At 39.1% G+C, this 13,022-nt stretch overlaps 1 protein-coding gene across 1 annotated transcript in view; it reads right to left on the minus strand.

Moving 5' to 3' along the window:
• Positions 1-13,022, minus strand: part of OFD1 (OFD1 centriole and centriolar satellite protein) — a 1,865,993-nt gene that overhangs the window by 1,038,506 nt on the left and 814,465 nt on the right. Inside the window, exon 16 of the mRNA XM_044072530.1 lies at positions 224-354. Coding sequence (XP_043928465.1) covers positions 224-354 — 131 coding nt within the window. The remainder of the gene's footprint in view (positions 1-223; positions 355-13,022) is intronic.

Below are 13,022 nucleotides of genomic sequence, written 5' to 3' on the forward strand. Positions count from 1 at the left end.
ATAGCAAATGTGTCAACACGGCAACTATGAGAGACAGCTTAATGATCAGAAATGATGACCAGAGCAAAAAAAAACTGAAAAAAATGAAGGACCTATTTAAAAGTAACCTCACAGGTCAAACACTTGGAAATTACACAGTATTACAATGAACCTAGATAATTAATTACAATACAAAGCATGGAAGATTTACAGAAAACATTTTGTTAGATATGTCAGGAATTACCTCATTTTGCAACTGCTTTTCCAGAATTTGTTTGTGATTGTCCAGCTCCTCCAGCTGTTGTTTCAAGTTAATTTCTATTCGTCTCATTTCTGCATTCAGAGCTAAATATTCAGCACTTGGTTGTGTTAGACCTGTCAATTTGGAGTAATGTTTTTTAAAGTTCTTGCTTCTGAATTAAAATGCAGAATCATATATTTCTCACATGTACATGTTACAACATACACCTTACAAACTAAGCTTTTCTAGTTTGCAAGATATAAATTATGCACTGTATTGGAAGAAGTGTTCTATTTATTTTATCAGCTGTAATGAAGTGTATCAGCCAAAAAGAGCTATGTTTTTGTGATAAAGATCCTCGAGTATTTTCCAGTCATATATCCTTTTTTTTCACTGTACATTTACATGCTAAAGATCTGTAAAAGAGTAGTCATTGCCAGGAAAAGCATCCAAACATTAACAGCCATAAATCATACACTACTGGTATCAAAACGTTTTTAATCCTGAGTATAATCTGCAAGCAAAAACAAATGGGGGGTGGACATGAGAGAGAAAGAAAAGCTTGAGCAAAGACTACAAGGAAAGGAAAAAGAAAAAAATAAACGAAAATGCTGGTAAAAAGATAGTGACAAATTAGAGGAAATAAGGAATTGCATTTGACAGCCTTCTCTCTCTCTAGAGATTTGTTAGAGGAAAATAAAGTAGATAAAGCAATGGGTTGGGGGAAGCTGTTTCACTTTCTTATGTTTGCTTTCATTTGCATTTATGCAACATCCTGTGAGACTTCTAAACAATAAAATCCTCCAAGGGAGAAACAGAAGTGACATTTTGAAAAATATAATTCATAAAACATATGCATACTTCACGTTAAACAGCAACTGTGTGTGTTTCACATTTCAATGCACACAGATGTATGTACATGTGTGTGTGCTTTATAATGAATTTCATTTCTTAATACAAAAACACTACGATGGAACAAAGACAAACGGACACCATTGGATAGTCCAAGTATGTTTAATTCTACTAGGATTTAGCGCTTTCAACCTTCCACAGAGGCCTTCATCAGAATAAATTTTACTAATTATTTCAATCTAATATAGTAACATTTAATCAAATACAAACAATTAACCTAAAATTACAATGATTAAATTAAAAAAATAAAATCAGCTGTATCCCTATAAACATAAATAATACAAAAACATTTGTAAAATCACTAACGTGAAAAAATATTTTTATAAAACATTATTTACATTTGTCATAAGATTTCCTATGCAAAACAACTTTGTAATTCACACCACTATTCAACCCAGGTGCATTGTAGACATTATATAATATTTGCCACTTTCATTCTCTATAATCCAATTCCCTTCTTTACCCCCATTAAAATCATTAGGCACATAATCAATAACAGTGAAGTAATTTTTTTTTTTTTTTTACAATTCTTACACACCACAGTGTGCTTAAACAACACATTGCCAGTGTTTTTACTTTTGTCTACAAGTGTTCATACATTCTTTTCCTTAGCTGTCTGTTGGTCTTGCCTATATAAAATGAAGTACATGCACAACACTTAGCTAAGTATACCACAAAAGTTGACCCACAGTTGAATACTCCAGATACCTGCTAAATCTTACTATTGGTACTCACTTCAAAATATGGACTTGACACTATGTACATGCAGAAGTTACAACTCAAACACTTAAATGTGCCTCTTGTTTTTACCTTACTCCCACTATAATCCTTCTCTAACAACTCTTTAAAATGTTTTGCTCTCTTATTAATGAAAAGAGGAGTGGGTCCAAAACAGATTTTAAACCACAGTTGGCTTCCAAGATCCTGTAGTTGTTCTTAATTCCCTTAATGGCACTACTGTCAATAGTAAAAGCCAAAGGCATAGATTTGGACCAATCCTGTGAACAGTGACAATTGGTATTGTCAACTTTGTTACACACTCCACCTATCAATACATTCCTCACTACTCTTGATGGATATTAATCTTACTAACTGACCTTTAATAATGTGTTTAACATAGGTAGGGTGCATACTAGAGTAGTGCATGGGAACAGATTTCCCATACATGTCAAACAGAGCACCTCACTGGCCCTCTAAGAGAAATCTTGATGAGTGGATGGGAAATACAAAATTCACCCCGGGGATCACTCCAGTGGCTCTACTTGACAGAGGCACTGGGAACTAAGGTTGGGTGGCATGATGCCAGGGTAATCCTTTGGGTTAGGCTTGTAAAGGCTCCAGGGCCATTAGCCTAGTACACACCTATGAACCTAAGTATTACTTGCCACATTTTTATAACTAAAAATGGAACCCAATTTGCAGTCCTCAACTTGTTTGAATACTTCTAAATCTAAAAAACAAACACTTAAAGTATTCCAAACATGAGAAAACCTCAAAAAAACATGTACTTTTATTCATACTAAAAACAGACTTGTGCAAATCAGCTACACTTCCTCTCCAAACAAAAAAAAAATTGTCGCTAAAACTGTAATATAAAAACATTTTTTTCTCTACCCTGCAAATTAGATAAAATATACGTTTCCCAGTAGGCCATAACTAGGTTAACATACTTGGGAGCAATCCTTCCCCCTATGGCCACACCCCTTGTTTGCAAAAAATATTCCCCTTCAAAAATAAAATAATTGTTATTAAGAATATGCTCTATACATTCAAGCATAAATCTACATTCCCCTACTTCAAATTCCTCACTTTTATTTAACATGTGCCCTACCCATTCCAAACCCATGTCACGTGGGATGGAAGTATACAAAGACTTAGTATCCACCGTCACTAACAAATCCTCAGGCTCCATAATTTTATTTTTAATTTTAGTTAAAAAATCCTGGGAATCCTTAAAGAAAGATATTCACAGTGTTGAACAAGCTTTAGCAATGCTCTATCAATAAATTTAGAAATTGGTTCCAATTTGGATGCTGTTGCAGAAACAATGGGTCTTATAGAGAGGATTTTTTCCATCCTTATGCACCTTGGGTATACCAAACAAAGAACCTATCTTCGGTTTAAATACTTGAAAGTAAGCTAGCATAGGTTTGGATATAACCCCTTCCTGCAAACTTTCATTTAACCACAAATCTATACAACTGTAAGCCTTAAAAGCCTCACTTTTTGATACTTTTTTGTAAAACATATCCATAAGTAAAGTCCGCATGCCCTCTATATAGTCATTTTTATTAACCACTACCATTGCTCCCCTTTGTCTGCCTTCATTACCTTGATGGAAACGGCTACTTTTATTGACATAAAACATTGCCTTTCCTCATCCGTTACATTGTAAAATTTATTTGCACTTTTTCTACTTAAGTCCCTTATTTCTGTCTCACATGCTTACTCGAAGGCCTTGATGGTCAGATGCAAAGGGGGGTTGTAAACAATCAAAACAAAAAAGTCATTCTTGACTTTCATACTGCTTTCTCCAAACAAAAGTCTAAGAGTCAATCTATGGGTATATCTCTTTAAATCTATTAAAGTTTGAATCAAGTTTGACCTGCCCGAAGGGATAAAAGAGCAACCCCTACTTAAAAGTGCGGTTTCTCTTTCCGTAAATGATCTGCTAGACAGATTGTATACCTTAAACAACAAAGGCATTACCTGGTGGTTGTGTATGTCCACTTGTCTTTCTTTTGCTGAAACAGTGGATAAGGATCTTTCTTGGTGGATGTTCCTGCTACCTTTGTCCATTTGTAGTTCAAATCCCCTTTGTTGCTCTCCACTCGTGAAATTTGGTTCTCTACCATCACTATCTCATGTACTTGATGATTTTATGCCCCTCTCTTCTCCTCCAGTTGTTCTGATCAACAAGAAGATAAAAAAAACTTGACTGCTCATAGTACATACTCCAGTGGATTCACTATTGCCCGCTACACACCGCTCCATCAGTGCTGTGATGTCACTCATTTGCAGACACTCCTGGGTGCTTTTAAAAGTTCCACTCGATGTACTTAAAGTAGACTGTTCCCCTTCCTCATAGCAAGCATGATCTCTAACAATCTTCTTCTCTTTCTTCTTGTGAAGTGACTCACTCAATTTGTTGACTTTAAGGTGTAGTTTCCCAAGGGCATCACTTATTTCTTTTGAAAAGGCTGCTAATGAAAGTTTGTCTAAAAGACTGTTAATGCATTTGTGAAGTTTAGCCTCTTCCTGTAACTGATATTCCTTTAACAGTCTTAAAAATGCCAGCCCCACAGATTCACAGATCTCATTCCACTTTTCTTTGAATGAAATACTAAACTGTCCACTAGGTTTGTTAACAAACAAAGAAATAAGAGGAGGGTAGATTTGGACCAATACTTGGTACGTTCCTCGTGGATGGCACCAAGAGAATCCTAAGCTGGATCTATGTCTTCAGGAACCTTCCTCATCATCCTGTTGAAATCTTGCTCAGTAAGGTTTGGGATGACCATTAGAAGAGGCCACTGAAGGTCTGGAGTATCGCATCTCTTGAAGAATCAGAGAAAGGAGCCTTGGGCCTTGGGCCCAATGGATCCGATGACAAGCAGGGCTGAGGATTAGAGGAGTGGAGCACAGTAGCTGCAGGTTGTGACCTCAGACATGATTTCAGATCTGACTGGAATCATCGGATCCGGAGAGCGTTTCCTGGACAAGTCCAACCTAGATTTCTCACTTTTCTCAGACTTATCCTTCTCCTCATCTTTGTCTGTATTTTTGTCCTTAGATTTCTCCTTAGGCTCAATTTGTCAGCTTTCTTGGTTGGAGAAATGGCAATGGAAGAAGGACTCGCTGAAGTTGAAACCCTTGTCTGTGGATGAAGTTGTTGTTGTGTCGTTCGGCTTTTCCCGGTTAGGGGTCGCCACAGCGGAACTCCGGTCCGCTAATGATTGGCAGTAGATTTTTACGTGCTGGCTTGCCGGGCCTAACGCACAACCTTCAACGAAGGAACACCCATTCACGCATGTCGCCACACAGAAGACGCTCTAACTGAGAATCGAACGGCCAATGTCTAACTGTGAGGCGACAACAAGTAATCCTTACAATATAAGCTTTTCTCTTCTGGTTTGAAGAGCCCAATCATTAAAGAAAGCATAGGACTGGCAATCTGAATATAGATAAGCAGGACCCAAACAAAACACAGACTAAAAGGGGGTCTTGAAGAGGCAACTTGTGTCCACATTGAGCACACTTTTTAAAACCTTGGGACTCAGACATGATGAAGTCATAACACCCAGATTGACGAAAAAAAGTACTACTGTACCACACAATATATGGACGTATTTCTAAAACAGCAACAAACTAGAAGCTTATATACTATATCTAATTTATCTAAAACTATTCAAAAACGCAAACTACTTATCTAAATTCACTACACCCTATATATAATAACAGACCTAAGTCTACAGCTACCTAATTTTATGCTAATAGAAAAAAGACTAATCATAAGGGGAGACTTGCAAACAAAACACTAACAAGAAAAACAGAATTTCAAAAAAACTCTCAGTAGGAATAAGGAGTAATAGCTTGAATCCGAAAAGGATACACACTGCAATGACAGCCCTCGAGAACTCTTCGAAAGTCTTCAGGGTCAAACAAGAACTGAGGTATTAGAGTGGAGTAAAGGGAATTATAGGTAGGGGAGGAGTCAGAGCCCTGGAAATGAAGAAGCTTCAGAGTCTGCTCTGAGGATGGATCTGACAACCCATGTGTTGAATCGGATGAAAACTGACAACATTAGACCTTGCCTTAAGCAGCAACTGACCATCAACAAGAATGATTCTAAGTGGTTTCAATATATATCAGCCTGGGATGAGATGACTGGCAGCCCTGCCTGCTTTGCTAGGTATGGCTTGCACTTATTTCCTCATGGCTCTCGTACATTGTCCAAAATTCTTTCTTTCCCATAGTGCCCTTTTATAGGAAAGGTTAATCTTCTCAAACTACCAGTACTGTCAAACAAAATCAAGACTATATAAGGTAACACTGCTCAATGCTAGAAGTCTAAATAAGATGATGTACTTCTCACAGGCCTTTCTCCTGACCCTTGAAAATATAGATATCTGTATAGTTACTGAAACATTGTTTCAGTATTGTGACAGCACAAAAGTTGAGCAGGCTTTCAATGTCTACCATTCTGTCAGACCCACCACCAAAATTACTGCATTGCTGGAGAGGATGTATCCATATTTCTAACAAGTCAGATCACATATAGACTCATAAGACAGGGCAATGACTGGAAGCTCCTCAATATCCTACTTTCTGTCAATACAAATTCATACCACCTCACAGCCAACTACTGTATCCTTTCCATGTCATTTGCAACCCAAGAGGCATACTTAAACAAACTGGAGTCCCTCCCCAATGAACATAACACTGCTCTCCTGGGAGATTTCACCTAATCGTATTTTTTTTATTTTTATTTATTTTATTTGATATTTGGTAACAAGGAAAGTCCTACTAGGTGGGTGACCCATTTTTAGTGGAGGCCCGGGGAGAAAAGCTCCCTATACTACTATATAATGCAATAGTAAAATACAATACAATACAGTAGAACATCACATAATAAAATAATATCTAATAAACAATGTAAAAGTGCAAGACAACAGACAGTTTAAGGATGATACATAGAAAAGATGCAGGATTCAAATAGCATTAGCCCATAGCAAGAATTCAGTGGTAAATAGGCATTTATCTATAATGCAGTTCCAGTGAAAGTATTTTGCCCTGATTTTACATTTGTTGGGATTATTTGTTACCACATTGCAAATCTTCCATAAACTGGGAAACCTACACAACCACAAACATGCAAGTCCAATGCTTCCTAGATTTAATAATTCTTAAGACCAACTAACTCATGTCTCAACAAGGGGATCAAAAGACTGGATCTGGTGATCACCAATATAACCCTGCTATGTTCAAATCCAACCACTATTCAGTAATATTCACTATAAGTATAAAACCTAATTTACCATCAAAATCTTCTTTCTTTACAGACCATTCTAAAGCAAATGTGTCATAGATCTCTGATGTCTTGATGAAATTCAAGCATTCCCCCAGAAAGCCTCATCTGAAATACTACTGCATTTACAGCTTTTGTGCTCCCTAAAAGCATGCATTGAGGCACCAGTCCCCTCAAACATGATTACCATGCCAAATTTAGGAATAAACCTTTATGTTGGAACTCTGCTATAAAACTATTCAATAAGATGAAAAAAACAGCTTTTCTGGTGACTAGATAGGCATGCTAACTGGACTTTCACCAAATGTAATACCTCACCCTTTAAAAATTCACTCAAAAATATTTAAAGAAATGAGAAGTAAAATCAAATCCTCTAAAGGTAAATATGAACTGAAAACTGCCACTTATGTTAAGGGCAACCACAAAGCCTTTTCAACAATGTCAAAAACCTTAAAAGCAACAAACAGCAATGTAGTGAGCTAATGTATAACAACATGTACTCAACCCCAGAAGACACAGCTCAGACTTTACACACTTATCACCCCCTACTTTTTCCTCACATATTAGCATGGAAACACACACCTTCAGGACACCTCAGGGCAAGTACTGAGGGGTCTCTCCATGGTCAAAAATACTAGCTCCATTGGTCCTCAAGATGTGTCAGGCTGCCTAACAGATTTACTACTTAATATATTCAATATCAGCTTCTCCAATTAATTCATGCTAAAGGTATGCAGAAGTTCTATAATTCTCCCACTCCATTAGGGAGGGCTTACCACTGACCCTGGAAACTGTACACTTATAAATCTCACCAGCTGTTCCTTAACTAAAACCAGTTTTGGTTTGTTAAATGTAGATTCTGCCTCCTAAATCTGGACTTCTTTTAAGTTGCTGATGCATTTCTCCTTGGTATTAATTTCACTGATGTCAGGGACCTGTAGCTGACAAAATATGAAGATGACTGCTAACTTGGAGCAGTCATTAACTCTCATGCTGCAATCCAGACTCTCCTGGATAGTCTACCATGTACAAACAAGTGGTATCTGGATCATGGCCTTAAGCTAAATTCTAAAAATTTAGTTGTCTGTCTTTTCTCAAATATGAGCATAATGCACCTACCACACAGAAGGCATTCCTTTCAAAACAGACATAGTTATCAAGGACTATGAACTACCCTTTGATCACCAAGTTATCCACTGTTATTAGGAAATCCTTTTATCTAGCCAGAATGATTACATCTTTTTAGTTAAGGGAAAAACAGCTGTGTTAGTAAACTTACCATAACAGTTGATATTCAAATAGAGCATTGCTGCACTAGCCTTAGCTATATGGGACATATCCTGCAAAGGAATAGACAACTGGCCAGTTTCCAAAACTTTAGGGCACTTTCCACATGCCCTAACCACCGAAAAGCTTAAGGAGAGCAATATCAAGTCAGTGGTTAGGAAACCAAAATCTCAGAGGTTTCTTGCTTCAGAAAAAGGGAGGCTACAGCCTTGCTACATAGGTGTGTGTCACGGGAAGAACAAAAAATGACAACAAACCCACACCCAAGCACAAAAAATAATAAGAAAGAGGCAAGGGAGGGTGTTTGCACTGCAATGGTGATCTATTCAAACATCTGCTATTATGATAACTTTACTTACACAACTGCATTATGTTTATAATAGATCAATGCAGCAATAGACTAAGCTATACAGAATAAATACCACAGCTTAGAAAGAAAAGGAGGAAGAAGAAGGATCAGAGTCCAGAAGCTACTAGAAAACAGTCCTAGCAAAGCTTGTTCTGGATCTAGAGAAAGAATCCATCTGGTAGTGCTGGTAATTGTGTGCACAGATGGCCAAGTTGCTGTCTTAAGAATATTTCTATAGTCCACTCCTTTCCAAAAAGCCACAGAAATAGTCAAGGAACTTGCAGTGTGGGCCCTGACTTTGCTTGGAATTGTCTTGTAATGTTGTGAATAACAAAAAGCAATAGCATAAGACAACCATTTAGAAATTGTCTGTTCTGACCTGATTGTCCCTTTTTCTAACCTTCATAGGAAATGTATATATTAAAACCACAACGGCCACTGGTTTTTCCATATTGGTGTGGTTGGTTCATAGGAAATAGCTGATTAAATTCCAGAGGGTTTTTGTTCTGTCAGTGTAGTACATGAGTGTGGACATATAGTGTGCGTATAATTCTTTATCCTGTTTTACTTCTAGAAAGAAAACAGGGAGATGAACAGCCTGGCTAAAGGTAAACTCTGAGATCTCTTTAGGCATAAAGGAAGGATTGGTTCTTAAAGTTATCCTATCTTTGTGAAAGACAGATAGGGCTGAATCACCATACAAGCTTATAACTTGGATACCCTTCTTGTAGAAGTTAGAAAATAAGTAGCACTATTTTCCAAGATAAGAACTTCAAATCAGCCTCATGAGCAGGTTCAAAACAAAAACATTTAAGTTTCCTCAGTATAAAATGACGACCCCAGGGAGGAGCCACCTGTCTTCTAGGTGGCCAAATATAAAACATCCCTATCGAAAACTGTCTTAAGATAGGGTAGGGTATAAACAGTGTAGGGGTATGTGGGGGTGGGGTTCATGGACAGACGAGCAGAGATGGTTGAAGGTGAATCTTGATAAAAGATTAATAAAGGCCAGAAGAGAGTAACTCGCATAAAAACTGCAGAACCCAAAGTATCTGAGCTTTAAAAGGATCACGGTTTGGCACCAGCTACAAAATATTTTCCACTTAGCCATATATGATTTTCTAAAAGCAGGTTTCCGTATCTCCTTTCATACCTGCTGCAAGTCCTCAGAAAAAGGTGCCTAAAACATATTGAAATTCTATTATCCAGATAGAGAAATGAAGAAAATGAAGAATTGGATGTATCAAACAACTCGTGTTCTGTGTGGATAAGTCCTTCCTGTGGGCAAGCTTGTGGTGATTGCCATGGGCCATTTCCAAAAGAAGAAAGTACTGTTGTGTACACTTAACACAAATGTAGATGTTTGAGTGTATTCACTGTTGCAGTTCTGACTTGTGGGATTTCCTGCAGTGAAAGCCCTTGGCTGGCCCGACTACCAGAGAAAAATTCCCCTCCTCCTTAGGCTGGTGGATGTCCTAACTGACATCTGGGAGCTTGGATATATAGGGAGCCAGCTGACATCATGATATCAGTTTCTTCTTGTCCTCTAAAAAGTAGGAACCCCTAAATGGGCAGTAGATAACTGAGGAAGAGAACCTATACAGGAGGAGAGGCGAAAGGGGATTCCCTTGGCTAAAAGAAGTTATAAGCAGGCTACCTAATAGGCTAAGGAGGAAGGGAAAGAAGACTGCAATAGTGAATACACTCAAATATCTAAGTTTATGGTAAGTGTGCACAACTGTACTATGTTCTTCATGTTTCACTGTTGCAGTCCTGACTTGTGGGATGATTCCCAAATCAAAAATGAGGATGGAAGGAGATTAGGGAGAGGAGAGATGGCAGTGGCAAATCCTGCTCTGGACATGAAAACGATTGCTAAATGGTAGTGTTTGATGAGGGTATGCACAGATGACCAGGTGGCAGCTTCCAGAATGTCCTTGGTAGGGACTCCTTTCAGGAAGACAGCAAAGATTGCCGTAGCCCTAGTGGAGTGTGACCTGACAGCCTCATTTTTGCCATGATGGCTGTAACAAAATGAGATGCAGCAGGAGATCCATTTTAAGATAGTCTGTTTAGAAGCTGGTTTCCCTCAGAGCCACGGTCAAAGGTCATGAAATTTTCTCAAGGCTTTAGTTCTGTCAAGAAAGTAACAGAGCTGCCTATGCACATCCAAAGAATGAAGTATTCTTTCCCCTTGGTTCTCGGGGTTGGGAACGAATGTGGGCAGGTGAAAGGCCTGATTTAGAGAAGTGTCAGTCAATACCATGGGCAAGAAGGAAGGGTTAGTTCTAAGGGAAACCCTGTCTGGGTGGAAGATGAGAAATGGCTCCACCGCCATGAGAGCCTGCAGCTCAGAGTCTCTCCTAGCTGAGGTGATAGCCAGTAGAGGGTCTATATCACATAGTTGATGTTACGTAACTTCGGAAACCTAATGGTCGAACCATCATGTTCGAAGTTACATAACTTCGACTACCTAAAAAAAAAAAAAAAAAAAAAAAAAAAAACAGACAACAAAATAAACTGCTGTATGCAGGGGGGCAAGTCCCCTGCTCCCCCCACTACTTAAATATACCAACTCCGAGATTGCATCACATTGAACAGAATGGAAACCTCCACCTATGGAGATTTCCATTCACACTCGAACTTTTACAAATTCTAAAGTATGGTCTCGACCATAAGTGGTTTGAACTTGTAAAAGTTCGATGATGTGATAGGAACCCGCCAGCAGAAGGGAAGTTCTTCAAGTTAGAAACTACAGATGGGCAGAGGCTGTATGTTCGGAAGGAGGCAGAGACAGTTTTTCCAGAACAAAGTTAACGTCCCATGAAGAGGTAGGCAGTCTCCTGGGTAGTCTGATGTGGATGACTCCTCTAAGAAATTGTCTTAACAGAGGATGGGAAAAGATTGGAGGAAGAACAGGTATATGGGCCACAATGGTAGAGGCATGAATTTTAATGGAAAAGTAGGAAAGGACTTTATCAACCAGACTAGCCAGGTAAGCTAGAATGACAGAAATCTGAGCTGAATCAGGATTGTGGTGCTGCTGTTTGCACTAGATGAAACATCTTTTCCACTTAGCTGAGTATGATTTCCTAGTACTAGGTCTTCTAGCCTCCTTAAGAATGTCCTGAACCTGTTTGCTTAGGACAGGCTTGGTCCTGGATACTGTGGAATTATCCAAGCTGAAAGGCTGAACATCTGCAGTCTGGGGTGCACAGTCCTTCCCCTCTCCTTAGTTACATTGTCCACTCTCTGCAACAACAGCCATGGAATCTCTTTGGTACATTCGAAAAAAAGATGATACCAGTGCTGCATGGGCCAGTCTGAGGTTATCATTACTGCCCTTGGGCCCTTCTCTCTTATCTTTAGAAGCACCCGAGGAGGTAGAGGTAGGGAAGGGAATGCATAAATGAATTGGCGAGTCCAAAGGAAGGAGAAAGCATATGTCCTCCAAGCTCATTGCTGTTTGTTCCTAGAAGAGAATCTTTTCAGTTGAGTGTTTTTCTTGGTGCTGAAAAGGTCTATCTGTGGGACTCCCCATCTCTGTACCATGCTGAGAAATATTTCTCAATCCAAATGCCATTCATTGGGGTCCATCAAGTTTCTGCTAAGGTGATCTGCTAGAGTATTTTGAGCACCTGGAAGGTATTGTGCCAGAAGGTACAATCTCAGAGAGTGAGCGTTTTCCAAACTTGCATTGTTAGACAACATAAAGGGCAAGCGTGGGTGCCCCTCTGCTTGTTTATGTACCACATAACTGTGGTGTCTTGTGTTCATTAACAGGACCCCTGACTCCCATTTTTCCTTGAAAGCTATCAGGCCTTTTAGCACTGCCATAAGCACTTTCCAGTTTATGTGCCAGTCCTTGAACTGAATCTCCACTTCCCTTGGGAATGGAAGTGTTGGAAGTGAGCCCCCCAGGCTGTTTCTGTGACATCTGTAGTGAGAGTTTGGCCCTGGGGAGTGAATCTGAATGGAGGGCGCTGATTCTGTGCACAAGCCTGTGCCCACCATGTAAACTCCTCCTTGAGGTAAGGAATCAGCTGTATATTGGTCACCAGGGAGTGTTGTCACCATACATTTTTGAGGTACCACTGGAGTTTCTTCATGTGCAGCCTGGTCAGGGGAACCCTGAGAATACAAGATGCCATGTAGCCCAGTGTGTGGAGGAACTCTCTGGATGAGATGCATTGCTTTTGCTTGACTCTTTTAAAGTAGTGGCTCAA

This window comes from Protopterus annectens, chromosome 5.part0 (assembly GCF_019279795.1).
Source record: "Protopterus annectens isolate FY-2018-M chromosome 5.part0, PAN1.0, whole genome shotgun sequence".
NCBI classification, from domain to species: Eukaryota; Metazoa; Chordata; order Ceratodontiformes; family Protopteridae; genus Protopterus; species Protopterus annectens.